The 19,141-nt window shown below is 46.0% G+C and overlaps 1 protein-coding gene across 1 annotated transcript in view; it reads left to right on the top strand.

The window, feature by feature from the left end:
• Positions 1 to 19,141, top strand: part of ADAMTS16 (ADAM metallopeptidase with thrombospondin type 1 motif 16) — a 148,315-nt gene that overhangs the window by 22,846 nt on the left and 106,328 nt on the right. The window contains exon 4 of the mRNA XM_004768380.3: positions 17,782 to 18,040. Within this exon, the coding sequence (XP_004768437.3) occupies positions 17,782 to 18,040 (259 nt within the window). The remainder of the gene's footprint in view (positions 1 to 17,781; positions 18,041 to 19,141) is intronic.

Below are 19,141 nucleotides of genomic sequence, written 5' to 3'. Positions count from 1 at the left end.
GCCAAAGCTGCAGTTGGAGGATTGCTAGGAAGGCAACGCCAGGAGCATTGTGATAATTTTTCTTCTCGGAACTAGAGAAGTGATGACTTACCTGGAAGGAACTTAGAGAACCTGTCCTGAGACATTCTCTTCTTAAAGTTCTTTTTGTGAAGAAAAAATATGCCTTGTCTTTGCCAATGAAACACACACATAAACACACATTCATATATACTGATCAAAACAAAACAAAACAAAACAAAAAACCTGGGATACCTGGGTGGCTCAGTCGGTTAAATGTCTGCCTTAGGCACAGGTCATGATCCCAGGACCTGGGATCGAGTCCCCTATCAGGCTCCTTCTCCCTCTGCCCCTCTCCCCGACTTGCACATGTTCTCTCTCTCTCCGTCAAATATAAAAACCTTAAAACAAAAACAAAACCTCATTTTAGAAATATTTTAATCTGCTAGATTTTTAGGGGGAGGGAGGCAGTAAGCCGAACATGAGTAACTCCACAGGCGCAGGAGCTGCTTCTAATGACCAGGTCTGTGATCTGAGCAGGGATTTCAAGGGTTTATTCTTTAGGTTGGTTTTTTAAAAATATTTATTTATTTAGTTAGTTAGTTATTTAAGGGACGGAAAACTAAAACGGGGGAGGGGCAGGCGGAGAAAATCTCCAGCACACCCCCTGCTGAGTTGGGGGGCCGACACTTTGCTGGATCCCACCATCCTGAGATCGTGACCTGAGCTGAAATCAAGAGTCAGACCCTTAGCTGCCTGAGCTACCCAGGCACCCCAAGGAGATCTAGTGTATTGATCTTCTACTGTGTTCATATTGAAGCAATAGCATACATTTATGCATGTGGAGTTTGGCTGTTGGCATGGGAACCACACCCACAAGCTTCGGCATCTGGATGGGTGCCTGTGGGCGGGGGGAGCTGCTGGGGGGGGTCAGGCGGTCTTCAGCCATCATTGCTTTAAGTGTGCGAGTTACGGTAAAAGTGGCCGGGGTAAATGAGTCGGCTCTTGTCAGGGGTCCCAGGTGACTCAGATTATTTCCTGTGTCCGGCAGTGGCACCGCCCCCGTCTCTCTTACCTGAAGCTCAGTTTCCTTGTCCCGAGCAGTAATTCATCTGTTTGAGAAACTCTTTGGGCAGAAACCTATTTCTAAAAGTATACTAACAACTTCCAAGTATGTGAAGGTCAAACTGAACCATGATATGCCTCTGCTGAGTTTTCGGAAGGCATTGGCCCTGCAACATTAGCATCAAGGTTATGTGAAGGTCAGACTGAACCGTGGTACTTCTCTGCTGCATTTACGGAAGGCGTTGGCCCTGCAACATTACCCTCAAGGTCACAGGTCTTCGTGAGCACAGTTATGGGAGCGATAACATAGGTGAGCCTCCCAGTCTCTGGGGATATTGGTGCAGAGAACGGAAGTGATCCAAAGCAATGGAGGAGGCTAGATTAAAAGTAACATCCACTCAGTTCACAAGAATGTAAGGTGTGATTCAGAATTGCTGGGTGACCGGCATTAAGGAGGCACGTGATGTGATGAGTGTTTCACCCACTGATGAATTCTTTTTTTTTTAATAAATTTTTAAAAAATACTTTATTTGTTTATTTGAGAGAGATTACAAGTAGGCAGAGAGGCAGGCAGAGAGAGAGGGGGAAACAGGCTTCCCGCTGAGCAGAGAGCCCGATGCGGGGCTCCATCCCAGGACCCTGAGATCATGACCTGAGCTGAAGGCAGAGGCTTAACCCACTGAGCCACCCAGGCACCCCCTGATGAATTCTTGAACTCAACATCTGAGACTAATGATGTACTACTATATGTTGGCTAATTGAATTTAAAGAAAAAAAAAATCTGAGTGCCACTCCCAGGGTCCCACGCTTAGCCGGTGCTGGGGCTGTTTCCGTGGCCGCAGGAGAGGAGGGGAGAGATCTGCCTGAGCCCACGTGGACTTTCTGTCCCTGAGCCACAGTGGAGAGCGACTCCTCTGCTCCCTGGTTGGCAAAGGTGACAGCGGGCTGCCCGGTGAGGTTGAGAGAAGCCCACTGTGGTCCCGTGAAGGAACCGACCTAGGCCTGGTCTCTACATAATTTGTTGCTTTCTGTTTGTTTTGTCCTATTCTGTTCCCCTGGAAGTGATGGATGTGCCTGAGTTTTTTGGAAGTGGGTCCCTTGCGATCGCGTGATCGTGTGATGAGGCTGTTGGAAGACCCGCAGAGCAGTTTCCTCCGTTCTCATGACTGCTTTTGCCATGGTGTTGCCAATGCTTTCTTACTAAAAAAGAAAAGAAAAGAAAAATGGTATTTGTTTCCTAATAAGTTCTTGATGACAGCGTAATAAGAAGGCATCTGAAGAAGACCGTCGGAGTATGCAGCGCACACCCTGTGATGATTCTAGAGTGTGAGCCTGGGAACGGGATCGGCCCCAACCTGGTGGTCCCCTCGCGGCTCTGACACGTACACGAGTGTGCCTGGTGGCCGTGTTACAGCGACAGTCTGGATGCTCAGATCTGGACTCTGCTGTCGTGGGCGTTTACAGGAACTGCCCAGAATGTCATGTGTCTGGTAGAGGGGGTGTCAAACATCCAACATGGGCACAGGGACTGCCTCAGGCCCTGCGTCAGGACAGCTATTTCCTATGCTGGGGAACTCGATGGACATTGTCGTACTCAGGATTCCTTCAGATGTTTACCATTTTGCCACCAGAAAATATGGTTATCAAAGGCAAACTGACTTGAAAATGAGGAAATTCAGGTACAACAAAATTCAATACAAAATCCAAAGGATCCTGGGGCACCTGCATACTCAGTGGGTTAAGCCTCTGCCTTCGGCTCAGGTCATGATCTCAGGGTCCTGGGATCGAGCCCCGCGTCGGGCTCTCTGCTCAGCCGGGAGCCTGCTTCCTCCTCTCTCTCTGCCTGCCTCTGTCCCTCCTTGGGATCTCTCTGTCAAATAAATAAATAAAATCTTAAAAAAAAAAAATAAAGAATAAAGAAAAGGATCCCAGCAAATGGTTTCTTGTACGGCAGACCCGCTGCCACCTCGTTATCCCGCAGTGACAAGTGTGTTCTGCCCCCTGAGGACAGGGCTGTAAGTCAGAGATGACGGGCGCGCACGGGGCATGCTGGCTCCTGGCACAAGCAGTGTGTGCGAATCTTCGTGAGCACGTGAACCCTCCCTGACACCTGCTGACTCAGAGCTTGGTGGGATGCAAGGACTCAGGGAACCACTCAGATGATTCTCAGTGACAGCAGGTTTTCAGCATCACGGCTGGGTGTGTGGGCAAACGGACTCCCAGCCTGTGGACCGCGTCGCCGGGGGAGTCGGGTCTGGTTCCGTCGCGGGCCCGCAGGTGGACGGGGAGTCGGGTCTGGTTCCGTCGTGGGCCGCGTCGCCAGGGGAGTCGGGTCTGGTGCCGTCGCGGGCCCGCAGGTGGACGGGGAGTCGGGTCTGGTTCCGTCGCGGGCCCGCAGGTGGACGGGGAGTCGGGTCTGGTTCCGTCGCGGGCCCGCAGGTGGACGGCGAGTCGGGTCTGGTGCCGTTGCGGGCCCGCAGGAGGACGGCGAGTCGGGTCTGGTGCCGTCGCGGGCCCGCAGGTGGACGGCGAGTCGGGTCTGGTGCCGTCGCGGGCCCGCAGGTGACGGCTCCCAGTCCTTCCCTTGCGGGTGCCCTGCTGGCGGTGGTGGGGAGGAGACAGGTGAACCGCTGGTTCCATCTGCCTCCCTTCTGAGTGGTCTCGGTGAGATGTGGTCCCTGGCCTCATCCCTTGCTCCGAGTTCTGGGTCTCAGAGCCGTGCCTCCCTGCCTATGGGGTCAGGGCTCCCCAAGGCCTCGTTCCCTCAGAGCTGACACCCCCAGACCCTCCCCCTCATGGCTAAGAAGAACTAGGGAGTGGCCTGGCCACCTGCTCCCACAGCCTGGTGTCGCATCCCAGTCCTCGCTCAGGACAGGCTCATGGAGCTCAGTTTGTGGTATCTCTGAAAGCTCTCCTGAGGTCCAGTTTGCATAACAAACGTGGCCATGGTGGGTGTGCAGGTCAGTCTCTGCTTAGCAGAGGGACAGTCACTGTTTAGCAGAGGGACAGTGGTGCAGCCCTTCCACAGCATGACCCGGCTGTGAGCGCTGCCCCTGCCCCCGGGGACGAGGGGGCCACCTGCAGCCCCTCCCGTGCCCACCCCAGCCCGAAGCCTGATTAACTTCCCAAATCACATCTGTGCCTATCCTGCGTGTTTCTCAGAAACGGACTCACACAACATGGGGCATTTGCTCGTGCCCCACATGGTGTGTGTAGACCCACCGTGTGGATCAGCACCCCGGCCCTGCGGGAAGCCCACACTGTGCTCACTTTCTCCGTTTGCGCGTGGACGGACACTCTGAGTGTTCAAGGTCTATTTCTTTATCTCCCCAACCCCATCTTACAAATCCATTCTGAGGGTTATTGGCAATGAGATAGCATCTGGTTCTTGGAACAAAAGCAGGGCCATGGTAGGCGATCAATAATTAATAGACCCGATTTTATTATTATTTTTTTAAAGATTTTATTTATTTATTTGACAGAGAGAAATCACAAGTAGATGGAGAGGCAGGCAGAGAGAGAGAGAGAGGGAAGCAGGCTCCCTGCTGAGCAGAGAGCCCGATGCGGGCCTCGATCCCAGGACCCTGAGATCATGACCTGAGCCGAAGGCAGCGGCTTAACCCACTGAGCCACCCAGGCGCCCAATAGACCCGATTTTAATGTGATTAACGGAAACAAGATGTGACTAGCCTGGAACCTGGAGCTGCAGGGGCACCATCTAGAGGGACTAGATGTCCATTTGGAGAGAAAGAGCCTTCCGGGATGGGAGTGAAGCAGGGAAACAGCTGATGCATGGGCTCGGGTCCGCTTGATAAGCTCCTATCAGGATTCGCCCCCCAGCCGGCAGCCCATGGTGGGGGGGGGGGGCACCATCGCCTCGGGCACTGGGAGGGACTGAGTGTGCGCAGAAAGTGTGGCTTGTAGACCCAGGTGATGACTTCCCGGGTCCCATGATGTCTGATGAGAAACATGTTGCCCAGCCTGCGCCGTGACTGTGACCCACTTCTCTGCCCGGACGACCCCGGCAGTGGCTGTGCAGCTCTGCTCTGACTTCCCCTCCTTGCTCTTGACCTGTTGCTCTTTCCCAGGGAGCACAGAGGTCTGCACCCTGCCTCCTCGCTTCTGCAGCTTCCCACACGCTGCCTCCATTCTTTAGAAATACATACTGCCATCTTGGTTGATGGCACTAAAATCTCTCTCTCTCTCTCTCTCTCGCTCTCTCTCACTCTCTTGCTCTCTTGCTCTCTTTCTTTTTTTTTTTCCTTGTTCATGGATCATGTCTTTGGTGTCGTACCTAAAAAGTTATTGCATACCCAAGGTCATCTAGATTTTCTCCTGGGTCAACTTCTAGCAGTTTTATAGTTTTGCATTTTATAGTAAGGTCTGTAATCCATTCTGAGTTAATTTTTATGAGAGGTTTATAGTCTGTGTCTTTGCATGTGGCTGTCCAGTGTTCCAGCACCATTTGTTGAAAGAATGAGAATGGACTTTGTTCCATGGTGTTTCCTTTGCTTCTTTGCCAGATATGAGTTAACTGCACTCGCATGGGTCTGCTTCTGGGCTCTCTAGGCTGTTCCATGGATGTGTCTGTCTCTGCTTTCTCTAGTGCCCGCCTGACTTGATTCCTGCAGCTTTACAGCAAGCTGTGGGTCAGGCCCAAGGTGTCATTCTTCCCCCTCAATATTGATTCAGGTGGTCTGGGACTTTTGACGTTCTAGATAAACTAAAGACGTGGCTTGTTGATATTTGCAAAATAATTTGCTGGAATTTTTATTGAACTTGCATTAAATTGATAGGAGTTGGAAAGAATTGATACATTGCATTTTAACTTCTTATGATTTTTTTATGTCTACAGTGTAGTCTCCCCGCATCCCTACACTAGGGTTTAAGCTCCAAGGATGCCATTGTATCTGTTTGTCTTGTTCCTAGTTGTATCTATATTATCCAGAAGAGTGTCTGGTTCCTAATAGGCAATTGACAGATAGTCTTTGAATTAATGACTTTGAATGAGTGACTGAGTGAACAAACCTGCTACACACACTTGGATGAGAAAGACTATGGGCTTCTCCCCTTGTGAGATTTAATTCATGTCTAAATGTCACACAGCTCTGTAGGGGAATCTAGTACAATGTTTAACCCATGGTATTTTGGTCGTATTGAGTAGCAGCAATATATTAATGCTTCGACTTGATGATTTTGCTTAACTATTCCTTTGTGTCTTGGGAATGTACAGAAACAAAACCTGAGAATTTTCATTGGATTTGTTCTTAATTCAGATATTTTTGTATCAACCAAAAGTAAGCTTACTGAGCAATCAATCTAAGATAATGTGTTTTGAATATTACAGCTGGGACAGTTTTCTAAAGATGTTACTGGATGTGATTTCTAAGGTTGTTCCTAACTGCATGTTATACACTATGATAGAGAAATGTTGTAGCAACCTCTCATGTATCCGGCAAACTCGTCATAAAAAGTAAGCTCATGAAGATTTGCTTATTTCCAGTTGTCATAGAGTAGTTCTTTCCAATCTTTGTGCCATGGTAGAAATATGTGTAGTCACATGTGTCTACTGAGTAATTGCAAGACTAAAATTTCGACTTTTTTGAATTTATATTTGAATACCTATGTGTGGCTGTTGAGCAATCAGAGAAGTGAATTTTAAATATTATTCCATTTTAATCAAAATTTAGGGACCACCATTTTAGACAGTGTCTGTATAGTTTAACCCCTCTAATAGAAACTTAAATTCTTGTACTATATTTTTTTTGCTTTTTGTTTTATTTCAATTTTTTATTATGTTCCATTAGCCAATTTATGATACATCATTAGTTTTTGATGTAGCATTCAATGACTCATAAAATTAAATAGATTAATCTGAAATAGATTAATCTGAAATAGCTCATAAAATTAAAAAAACACACAAAAAACAGTAACAACAAATTCAATAATGAAATCTGAGGACACATACTCCAGTGACATTTAGTCTCCAAAAGAAGTTTGGTTCCTACTATAAATATGTGCTACGCCCTGTAGTATTATGTACAGGCTTGACCTTTAACATCCTCAATGCATTTTCATGAGACGTTCTCGTTTTGTTCTAAAACCCAGGTTTTGGATTTATAAGACTTCCTTGGTTTAATAATCACATTGTTCTACTGTTTACCAATTCATACCCTCTGGATTTATTTATTTCCTTTTAGTTAGCTTTCTAGTTTCTAGTTGGTCATTCATGGTTTTTAGAAACTTTTTGAGGGGGTCCTTAATTTGATCATCTTCTTTATTTTTTTTTAAAGATTTTATATAATTATTTACTTGAGAGAGAGAGAGCACAGGTGAGCTGGGGGAGACATCCTCAAGCGGACTATGCTGAGTGTGGAACCTGACTCAGGGCTCAAACCCACAAACCTGAGATCGTGACCTGAGCCAAAAAAGAGTCGGAAGCTTAACCAGCTGAGCCATCCAGGCTTCCTTCATTGTCTTTGTTTTTAAATAGGAAAGCATTCAGGACTGAGAATTTCTCTAAGTGCAGCATGATTGTACCTCACCATTTCTAAAAGAACCAGGTTTGGGTTTGATTGATAGTCTCTACAGATTTCCAGTTTTTAATTTTATTGACTTCTGCTCTAATTCTTATTATTTCTTTTCTTCTAATTACTTTGGGTTCAATTTTTTTTTTCTTTTTCTTGTTTCCTAAGGTGACAATATAGATTATTAACTTTAGGACTTTTTTCTTTTCTAATACATACACTAGGGATTATAAATTTCCTGCTAAGCCCTGCTTCCATTGTATCACACAAATTTAGATTGGTTGTGTTTCATTTTAGTGTAGTTGAGAATTTTTTTTAGCTTCTCTTGAATTTCTTCTTTGATTCATGTATTATTTAGAAGTGTGTTGTCTGATCTTCACATACTCTGAGTTTCCTAATTATCTTTTTGTTATTGATTTCTTTTTTTTTTAAGATTTTATTTATTTATTTGACAGAGAGAGATCACAAGTAGGCAGAGAGAGAGGAAGGGAAGCAGGCTCCCCGTTGAGCACAGAGCCCGATGCGGGACTTGATCCCAGGACCCTGAGATCATGACCTGAGCCGAAGGCAGCGGCTTAACCCACTGAGCCACCCAGGCACCCTTGTTATTGATTTCTATTTTGATTGTATTATGGTCTGAGAGTGGACGTCGTATGATTTCTAATCTTTTAAATATTTTAAAGTATGTTTTATGGCTCAGAATGTGGTCTGTCTTGGTCAACATTCCATGTGAGCTTGAGAAAATACGTTCTGCTGCTGTTGAAGTCATGACAGAGGTCTTATATCCAGGTGCTGGATGGTCTTGCAGAGTTCACTGCTTCCTTACTGATTTTCTGCCAGCCGGATCTCGTCATTTCTGGAGGTGGGGTGCTGAATTCCCAACCATGAGAGTGGATTCATGTCTTTCTCTCTGCAGTTCTGGTAGTTTCTGCCCCCACATAGTTTGATGCTCAGTTGTTAGGGGCCTGTGTGTTGAGAATTGCTGTCTTCTCAGAGAGCTGACCCTTTTATCATCACGTATTGTCCCTCTTTATCCCTGATCCAATTCTTTACTTTGAAGTCTGCTCTGTCTGAAGTTCATGTAGCTATTCCTGCTTCTCCTGATTACTGCTGGCATGGTACATTTTTCCCATCCATTAATTTTAACTCTATGTAAAGGGGATTCATTGAAGGCAACACGTAGTCAGATCTTGTGTTTTGATACATCCTGACAGTCTTTGTCTTTTAATTAATGCACTCAGACCATTGACACTCAAAGTAATTATTGATGTAGTTGGATTAGTACTGACTGGATTAGTGACTGTTTTCTCTTTGCTGCTCTTCTCCTTTGTTCTGTTCTTGTTTTCTATTATTTTTCTGCCTTTTGTGGATTTAAATGAGCATAATATAGGATTCTATTTTCTGTCATTTTTAGCATAACTTATGTTTCTTTTTTTGTTGTTGTTACATTGTTAGTCGCTGTGCTAGAGTTTACAGTATACATTTACAATGACTCCAAGTTCACTCTCAACTAGCACCATCACTAGTGTTATTCTCTGAGGACTATACAATGCCCTCTGGAGAATACGGTGGTAGAGAGGACACACTGATGTGTTGGCTAGGAGATATCTATATAGATATATATGTATATGGGACTCATTCAGACTGAATATTAATATTAGCCAACCCATTTACTATGTCTACAGTGTTGAGCTATATTTTTTTTAATTTGATGTCATTTCCTTTAAATGGGAATATTAATTTCCATTTTATATGTTTGTTACTACAACAGGAATAATAAATACAGCAAAACACATAGCACATTACCTGCTACATAGGTGAAGCTCAAGACAAAGTAACTATTATTTATATCCATTTATGTGCATAAGAGTATACACAATAGTGTTCTGCTAATTAATGAGCCACCTGAGAGCAAATAAAGTATATTGGGTTTTGAGGTGATCCAATAAGTAATTCTCTATTTCCTTACCTCATACTCTCCCTTTTCCCTTTTCCATACATGCTGTATTCTAGTGAATTATAAAATACGAACAAAAAGAGAAACTCAAATGGTAACACCTACGTATCCTTTTTAAAAAATTACCAATAAAAACATTTTTGGAGAAAGAGGAATATTTGTTCAGGTGAGTGGATTTCCTAAAAGTGGGCCCCAGCCTAGACCCATACACTGAGTTGCTAGAGATGCTGGGCTCCAGACAGCCAACCGCCGGGGGGCAGGCAGCTCAGCTTCCCCTATGACCAAGACCTAAGAGGATACCTGACTCCAGTGGCGGGTGGTATCCTGAGTAGAAAGGGCTATACCATGCATGCCCCGTTTTGAGTCCAGACTCACGGACAGCTTATTCCCTCCCTGGAGTGGAACAAGTGAGGGGCAAGGAGATCCGTGCCCCTGGGTACCGCAGGGCTGATGAAAGCATAAGAAGTGGGTGAGGAGCACTTAGCCACCAACACTCCTGGGTCAGTCTGTGAGCAGGGATGCTACTGGGGGAAAGAACATCATTTCCGTCCGAGCTCTAATCATAAGTTATGTCACCACTAAGATTCTTTTGTATAGGAAGGCAGGAAATATTGATAATTTAATGTTGGAGTGAATTAAAATTAGTAAAAAATACAAAAATACGAGCATTCTTCACATTTCTAAGACAAGGGCTGATTGGTGGGCATTTGCATTATTGAACCTTTAAAACTTCCGTGATAAGTTTTCAAAACAAAAAGATCTTCTGATGCTATAGTGGACAAGAAGCATAAAGACTCAGAAATGGTCTTAAATAAACCCATTGTCATCGATCATTTGGAATAGCCGGGGATAATCACAGTGCATTCTTAAATTGCCCTCTGAAAGCATACCCCTGCTTCCTCCTGCTATCAAATTCACCCAAAAATAGGGGTGCCTGGGTGGCTCAGCCTTCAGCTCAGGCCATGATCCCAGTGCCCTGGGATTGAGCCCCATGTGGAGCTCCCTGCTCAGCGGGGGAGTCTGCTTCTCCCTCTGCTGGCAGCTCCCCCTTGCTTGTGCTCTCTCTCTCTCTTTCTGTGTCAGATAAATACATAGATAGATAAACCTTTAAAAATAATTAACTAAAAAATAAATTAGTCAACCCAAAGCCTGATTGGCTTAAGGCCCAGGTGTGCACAGTGATGCTCCCCCTTCCTGTGAGGGGTGAGGTGTGTGGCCAGTGTAAGTGGCTGGCACTTTACCAAGTCGCACTTGCCCTGCTCTGCCAGGTGTCACACTAGCCCAGTTTCTCCAGGTCACAAGATCCAGAGAGAAGCCAACCAAGGATGTGTTTGTTTGCATCATGCAAGGGGGGAAAGACAGAAGAGTTCTCCTCCTTGGAAGACCACCCTACTGTGTTTAATCTAGTCAGCCTCCATCAGCCTCCACCAGCCTCTAGTCCACCTCGATCAGCCCCCAGCATCCTCTAGTCAGCCTCCAGCAACCTCCAGTGAGCCTCCATCAGCCTCCAGCCAGCCTCTAGTCTGCCTCCATCTGCCTCCAGTCAGCCTCCAGTCAGCCTCCAGCCAGCCTCTAGTCTGCCTCCATCAGCTTCCATCAGTTTCCTTCAGCCTCCAGTCAGTGCCCAGTCTGCTCCAGTCAGCTTCCAGCCGAGATGTCTGCAGTCTTTCCTTTCTTCCCACTCACAGACAGCAAGTGCTCAGGGGACAGGGATCTGATCTGACAGCACTGTGGTAGGAATTGGGGTTTGGAAGAAACCCAGGCTCAGTCCTCTTCGTGGATTGTGATGACTGGGACCGAAAGCATAACTACTAAGACTAGTGGTGTGTAGCTTTAACCTTAGCAAAGTGCCAAGTGTCAAAATGTTAGTCTTCTGAAATGAAAGATGAGCAAACAGAAGGTGACCAGGAACCAGTTTTATGGCTGAGTGAATGGCTACATTTTGAAGCCTGGACCTACGTGCGTTTAGGATGATGGTTGATTCCTGTGATCAGTGCATCAGACGCCTTTTCCCTGCAGGAAGCAGATTGAAGAAGCCCAGGGCCCCAGCCTGGCGTATCAGAGATAGGGAGAAGACACAGGTGCAACATCTCATGGAGAAAGAGCCTCCTGGTTTGTGTAGGTTTTTAGAAGATTTTGGGTGAATTTCAATTTTCAAAACATCACAAGTAATCATGCAGCAAGACTTCCTGTGGTCTCGGGCATATGACAAGGGATAGACTGACCTGGTGCGGGTTCATGTTTGATCTTGAGGCTAAAAGGAAATAAAAAGCAGAGTTTGGCATCTATAAAAGTTGCAACTGACTTGTGTGTCTGAGACATCACTAAGAAAACTAAGATGTATAGAGTAGTTCCCCAAACAAATGACATTTTTAGAAAAAAACACGGAGGAGAGTAAGTTAAATTAGTTGGAAAATGAAATGCCTTTTCTCCTATATGCACTGACTCACGTTTTTACCTGTTGGTTGGTAGCTAGCTCTCTCACAAAGGGCTCATGGAGTCACCCAGGGTACTTTTGGAGCTAGTTCAATGGGGATCTGTCACATTGGAGGAGAAACAGGCTCTGTGCCTGGACATTTATGCATCTCTTCTTAATTTCCATTTGATTTTTTTTAATTCAAGCAACTTTTATGGACAGCTTCTACTTTTATTTTAATATTTATTTATAGAATTGGAGATGGGTGGAGGGGGAGAGGGAGAGAGAGAATCCTAGGCAGGCTCTGCACTGGGCAGACGTGGGGCTCCATCTCACAACTCCGAGATCATGACCTGAGCAGAGGCTTAGTGCCCTGAGCCACCCAGGTGCCCCTTAATCTTTATGTATTGAAGTATGGTTGGCACACAATGATACATTAGTATCAGGTGTACAACATAGTGAGTCTACATTTCAGTCATTTACTGGGCGCTCACCACAAGTACCGCCAGCACTTGTCACCATACAACACTGTTACAATGTGACTATATTCTGTAAGCTGTGTCTTTCATCCTTGTGACTCATTCATTCCGTATCTGGAAACCTGGATCTCCCACTCCCCTTCACCCATTTACCCATCACCCCATATCCTGTCTCTCTCAAAGCCATCAGTGTGTTCTCTGTATTTATGGGTCTGTTTGTACCTTCTATTTGTTCTTTTTGTTCGTTTGTTTCTTAGAGTCCACATGAGTGAAATCATGTGATCTTTGTCTTTCTTTCCTGGCTAACTTCATTCATCATGATACCCTCTAGGTTCATCCATGTTGAAAATGGCAAGATTTAATTCTCTTTTATAGTTGAGTAATATTCCATATTATGGACAGCTTTTATAAATAGATACATATTGATATAAACCTACCAACTTTTTTTTTCTTTTTTTACAGAAAGCTTTGACTAATACCACTATAGTTCTGCACTTTACTTTTCTCACTATATAAATCTGGATATAATTCTGTATTAGTAACTGTGTGTTTTCAAATGTTAACATTGATTTCCAATACATACAGTTTCATTTAGTAAACCTGTCTTTCTTCAGGGGCATTTTAAATATTTCTAATTTGGAAGGTTATTTTATTTATTTTTACTATGATAAACATCCTTTTCCATATCTTGGGTGTCTATGTTTAAGAATTTTCTTGGGGTACCTTCCTAGCTTCAGAATTATTAGGTCAAAAGCACATGTATTTACAATTTTGAGAGACACTGTCAATTCTTTCCAAAAGTACTTTACTGATTTACTAATTTTCCCACATCTTTGTTGTAGCTGGGTATGTACTGCTTTTCAGCAACCCAGTCAGATGGAGGAGACACTGAATCTCATTATGGTTTTCATCTTCTTGAAAAATTGGAAGTAAAATCAAACACTGTTTTTATAAATCTCTCCCCACCTGTGAGTTGCCTTTTTTTTTCTTTTTTTTATCCTATTTTGTTTCTTTTCCTCTCCTTTTTTTTTTTTTTAAGTTGAATTACTTCTTCATTTTTTGTTAGCTTTTATGGATCATTTTTAAGGATTCTCATTTTTGTCATTTGCATTCAAGAATTTCCCCTAACTTATCATTTGATCCATGGTACTTTTCACCATACTCAATGTTGAATTTAACCAACATTATCCATCTCTTTCTTCACAGGTTCCTGACTTTGTTTTCTGTTTGCATGTATCTACTCTACACCAAAATTATAAATACATATTTTATTGAATCTTTTCATTTTTTGTGATTCTTGCTGCTTTTGGCCATTATTCTGGTGAATGGAATGCAGAGGAAATCTAGATTTGTTTTTTCCCAAAGAGCTGACCAGTTTTCTCAACATCATTTATTGGATGATTCCTTTTCTTCCTCCTAACAGAAGAAACCTCCTCAGTGCCAATTGCATTTTTGTACAGTTGTAGGTTTGATTCTGTTTGATTTGTCTGTGGAAATCCAACAAGTCGGAATTGTGAATAAAATGATCTAGAGCCTCAACGTTTCCTTCACATACCTCATTGAGCGAGAAACAGCATTTTCTCTACAGTACCCTAGCACGTGTTTTTTCTCCCTTGCAAATGCAGTACAAGCGTTAGATGAATTTCCCAGTGCACAATGATTTACAGAGCTGCCTAGGAGAGTTCCAGGCCCTGGGAGAGCTCCTTTGCAAAGTTTGGAGGACGCTGGCCTTTTTCTAAAAGCCTGGTTAATCATCCACCCAGCTGACACCCCTGTGGTTACTGGGGGCAGGTGCACCGGACATTTGATGAGTGTCCAAATAAATATTCTTGGTTCAATAAAGAGCAGCTTTAATAAGCAGACAACATTAATCTTCCATGATTTAGCCAACCTTTTAAGTAAGCTTACAAACTAATGATGCAGCAAGAGGATAGTTACTTTTTTCTGTATTTTTCAGTATCTGTTGAATGTAAGGGAAATCAAAACATCAGTCTTAATCAGTTCTTATAGTCTCTGCATTTAATGAAATTGGGGATTGGCTATTTTGTTAATGAAGACTAGGAAGCTCTCCAGCCGCAGTAGGTCTCTTACCCGAAGCTCTGGTCCTCTCAGCCCCAGACGCCCACAACGGAGGCTTGACCTGGGTGGGGTGGGGGGTGGGGGATGGAGGACTCACTTCTGGGACTGCAACAGCTGTCAGAGGTCACAAGTGTTTTCGGTGCAGCAAATCTTTTTTGCATATCTTCTGTGGGTCCTGCATTTAAAATACATTCATTGTTAAGTGCTACAAACTCAGGACAAGAAGCCTTATCTCCACTTCCTCCAGCACAACACACCCAGAGAGGCTGAGTAAAGGTCACGCAGGTAGCATGACCTGCTGGGGTTGGATGTGCCTGCTGGGGCATCTACTGCTCCCTGAGTCAGAGGGGGCTCCCTGAGCTGAGTGACACCGACTCCGCGTTCTCAAGGAGCTGATGGTCTTCCCAGGGGCGATTAGAAAGCCAGGGACTAGTTTATATATCAGGAAAGGTTTTTTTTTTTTTTTTTTAAGGTGAAAATGAATTTTTTTTTTTTTTAAATTTACTACTTGAACTGGTTACTGGTTACTTTCAAAGGTGAGGAAAACCTCTTTGGTCATGTTACTTCCCGAGGTTGAGTGTATCCGTGACCGCTCACGCTACTCCAGGGCTCATTTACATGCAGGAAGCAGGAGACCTCCGTGGATGTAGCCGTGACGTCCTTCCACACTTGTCTGTTCCTTGACAGAACCGTGAACTTTCAAGCAAGGTCCTACAGGAGTTTATAGAGGACACAGAGATTCCCAGGCTGCCCTGGGAGGCAGGTGCCTCCTCCCACTCTGTGATGCCCGGTGTCAAGCCCAGGCACTCAGCCTGCCCACTGCCAGGTGGTATTGGGCCCCGGGAGGTCTACCTCCCAGAGTGCTGATGGCTGCCTTGATAGCGGGCCGTGTTTACCCCTGCCCCACCAGTAGGAACTCCAGGGCCAATGCTTAGTCTCTGAATGTCTGAAAAACTTCTCTCCCACCCCAACTTCCTGTTCCTGAGAGTTGTGTTTCTCTGTGTTGCGAGATCTAAGAAGTGTTTTCCCAAGCCTGTCATGCCCCTGTGTGCAGACATTCAGACTCACACAGGGTGGCCCAGCCCAACAAGGAGGTTCATCTGGTGGGCAGGGACACACAGCCCTCCCCGAGCGAGAGTCAGACTTGGGCTCTGAAATCAGGCACACTTAGAACAGGGTCTCTTGGGTCAGCCTCTGCGAGTCACTAAGTGTCTCGCTCATTGTCGTCAACTATCAAAGTGACTTTGGGGAAAATCAGCAGGTCGGTAAGACTAGTATTTCAGCACCAGAGAGTTCTAAGCGACCACTGGGCAGCTGTGCAGAAACAACTAATTATATTCCCCAATTATGCTAATATGGAGTAACATTTACAAAAAGTTTAAAAAGTCTGTAATCCCATGATCCAGCAGTGCCCTGACATTACTGATGTGAGAGCATGAAGGATTCTGAAAGTCTGAGGAGGATGCAAGCTCGTCCCTCACGCAGCCTTTGCCCCAAGGACCACTGCCACCACCATCGGCGACTGCTCTCACTTACCAAAGGAAGGTTCTCTAAGGGCATGCATATCATGCTTTCTAAAATGGGAATAGTTGAGCTCACACTATTACACGCTTTAAAAAATAATCCCTTTTGGAAACTCTTACAATAAAAATGGTCAATGTGCAGATTCTGAGCCTGTCCTGATTGTGCTGGGATCCCGACGCCCCACTCCCGAGCCAGGTTTCCTTGGAAACAGAAGTGGATCCCTGCACCTCTCTATTGCCTCATCCTTGGGAGGAGTGTGAGTGGGGACCCACCTCACAGAATCGCAGTTCCTGATTTCAGTCTTCCTCCAGAAGATGTTGGCCGCAGTCATGGGAACTTGAGACAAAATATTTAATTATGATTATCAGGACACATAATTATCTGATCTCGTTAAATGTTCTATACTCTCCAAACACATATGTATACTTTAAAAACAAACATTACCCTGAATGAATTGGTAAACATTTATTATTTTGTTTTGTTTGTACGTCTCTGCTCCTGCACACTCTGCTGCAGTGCACAGTCAGACGTACTGATCAGTGTTGGAGAAGTGCCTAACAGAAGCACCTGGTAAGAATTCCAGAAGGCTCTTCCTTAGAACCCATCACACTTTTAGAGTCGTGGACATGGCGGGAGCCGTGACAGCCCGTATCCTGGCTCTGCCCCAGGGCACACTTTTCCAGAGTGTCACACTGGATATAACCAACAGTGGTTATTACTAGGTTTTAAAAAATATATTTGTCAGGGCACCTGGGTGGCTCAGTGGGTGAAGCTTCTGCCTTCAGCTCTGGTTGTGATCCTCCTGGGATCGAGCCCTGCATGGGGCTCTCTGCTCAGCTTCCCCCCCCCCTCTGCCTGCCTCCCTGCCTACTTGTGATCTCTCTCTGTCAAATAAATAAATAAAATCTTAAAAAATAAATAAAAATAAAAAAATATTTGTCACTCTAAAAGGTAAAAGGCAGTCCCTTAATGTTGCCTCCTTTAAGACTTCTTTTGAAGTGTTCTTTATGCCACATTTGCTTTGCAGGGCTTTTTAGTGTTTTTATGTGTTAGTTTTTCCCTGTTTCCATGATACCTTGCTGAGAAAGACTTTCCTGATATCCTCAGTGAATTCTCTTGTGCTTTCTTCTGGATTAATCTTAAATTACACTTTCATATGAAGCGTCACAAACTATTCAAGTTTGAAAGGGGTTGCGCAAATGACTCTGTTGGGATCGAGATCTTCTCTCCCTGTGTGGGACCTCCCGTGCACCCCTGCTGACATCAGAGCCTGTGTATGTGAGCTTTCTCCTCCGTCACGTGGTCTGAGCGCCCCCATCAGTGTATTAGGAGCCCCCGCTGCTCCCGGCATCACGTCCTGAAACGTCTGCAGGCCGGTCTCCCTGAGCGGGGGAGGATGGGAAGGCCCAGCGATGGGTCCTCCCGTTCCTCATCCTCAGCGCAGGTGTTGGAGGGAACAGCACGCTGTGGCGGGATCATAAAGAGGGATGCTGGAGGGGGTGTCCGCTGGTCAGAAGGTATAAGGAGGGGGTGTCCGCCGGTCAGAAGGTATAAGGAGGGGGTGTCCACTGGCCAGAAGGTATAAGGAGGGGGTGTCCGCTGGCCAGAAGGTATAAGGGGGGGTGTCCGCTGGTCAGAAGGTATAAGGAGAGGGGTGTCCGCTGGTCAGAAGGTATAAGGAGAGGGGTGTCCGCTGGTCAGAAGGTATAACTGCACTTTCTCTCTTCCTGTTTCCAGTCCGGCATGATAAGAACACAAGAAGCAGATTACTTCCTAAAACCACTTCCTTCTCACCTGGCGGGGCGACTGCAGGACCCTGCCCGGGCTGGGTCTCCCTCCCACATACTGTACAAGAGATCAGCAGACGTGCGGGCTCCGGGGGCTCCCCAGGCCGTCATGACCGAGAGGGATCGGGAGCTGGGGAATCCGGCCCTGCACGGCAGCTCCGACCTCCGGCACCCACCAAAGCAGCATTTCTGCGGAAGGCACAAGAAATGTACGTAAGAGCGATTCTTGGTGTGCATTTACCCCCGGGACCGTCGTGTCAGCGCGTGGGATGTTTCAGATGCTCTTCGGAGCAGTGTCTCCACAAGGTAGACTTAACAGACCGTCTTTGCTACGTTTGCGTGAGATTCTGTGGTCTGTGTGTTCACTACGCACCGCCTTTCACGGTGGATGGACAGATCATGGTAGGTTTTTTGTTTAAAAGAATCCTTCCCTGGGCAGATGAAATGACATACTGTCCAGAAATGCAGAATCCACTGATTGTCTTCAAAGGAACCTGGCAGGTCTGCTCAGTAATTCTATCGTTTTGAGGTCTGGATTTATGGAAACCCACATAGTTTTCTGTGAGGTGATTTATCTCCATACATATTTCTATTCTCTGCTTCACCACATCAAAAGGACAGGCTAGGCATGACCTAATTTACCCACAATTTATCACCAGCACTTTGTGGCAGGCTTTGTTGAGCAAACACTCAGGAGGCGACGTGATAGTCCCATTTTACGTGGGAGCCTCTCACCGTTCAGAAATGGGAGTTCAGGCTTTTCTGCAATTTCTCTCACATCCCTCAGCCTCTCCTCCAGCACTGGAAGGGTTAAACTCCCCCTCTGCCCCGTGAGCCCGTCTTCTGGTTGTGTTGGCCGCGGACCCAGCGCCCTGGAGCAGAGGTGGTCGTGCTGCAGGCGGACTGGGGGGATCGCTGCGCGCTCAGCGCGGAGCCGCGAGCGCTGCAGCCGCCAGCACCTGTGTGCACGGACTCGCACACCTGTGAACAGAATCCTGGATCTGCGCTCACGTGAAAAGCTCAGCCCAGATCGACTAAGTCAGGGGCTCAGTCAGCGGCCGGAAGAATGGGGTGGGAACAAAGGGAGGAGACCTGGGGTCCGAGAAAGTCAGGGCGACCGAGGTGGAAGGGCATCCGAAGAGGTGTCAGCCTCGGCTGCCTGGGGCTGCGTGGACGGGAGCAGGAGGGGGGCGGCTGCAGGCACCGGCCAGTCGTAATCAGTGAGAAGGAAAGGGCCACGAAGCGCTTCTCGGAGGACATTAGTGACCCACACGGTGCGGTTTGGTTTGCCAGAGGTTTCCGTCCCTTCC

Source organism: Mustela putorius, unplaced genomic scaffold (genome assembly GCF_011764305.1).
Source record: "Mustela putorius furo isolate JIRA1106 unplaced genomic scaffold, ASM1176430v1.1 tig00000107_pilon_pilon_pilon, whole genome shotgun sequence".
Lineage (NCBI taxonomy): Eukaryota > Metazoa > Chordata > Mammalia > Carnivora > Mustelidae > Mustela > Mustela putorius.
Note: the sequence above shows the minus strand (reverse complement) of the source record. Positions and strands in the feature narration are given on the sequence as shown.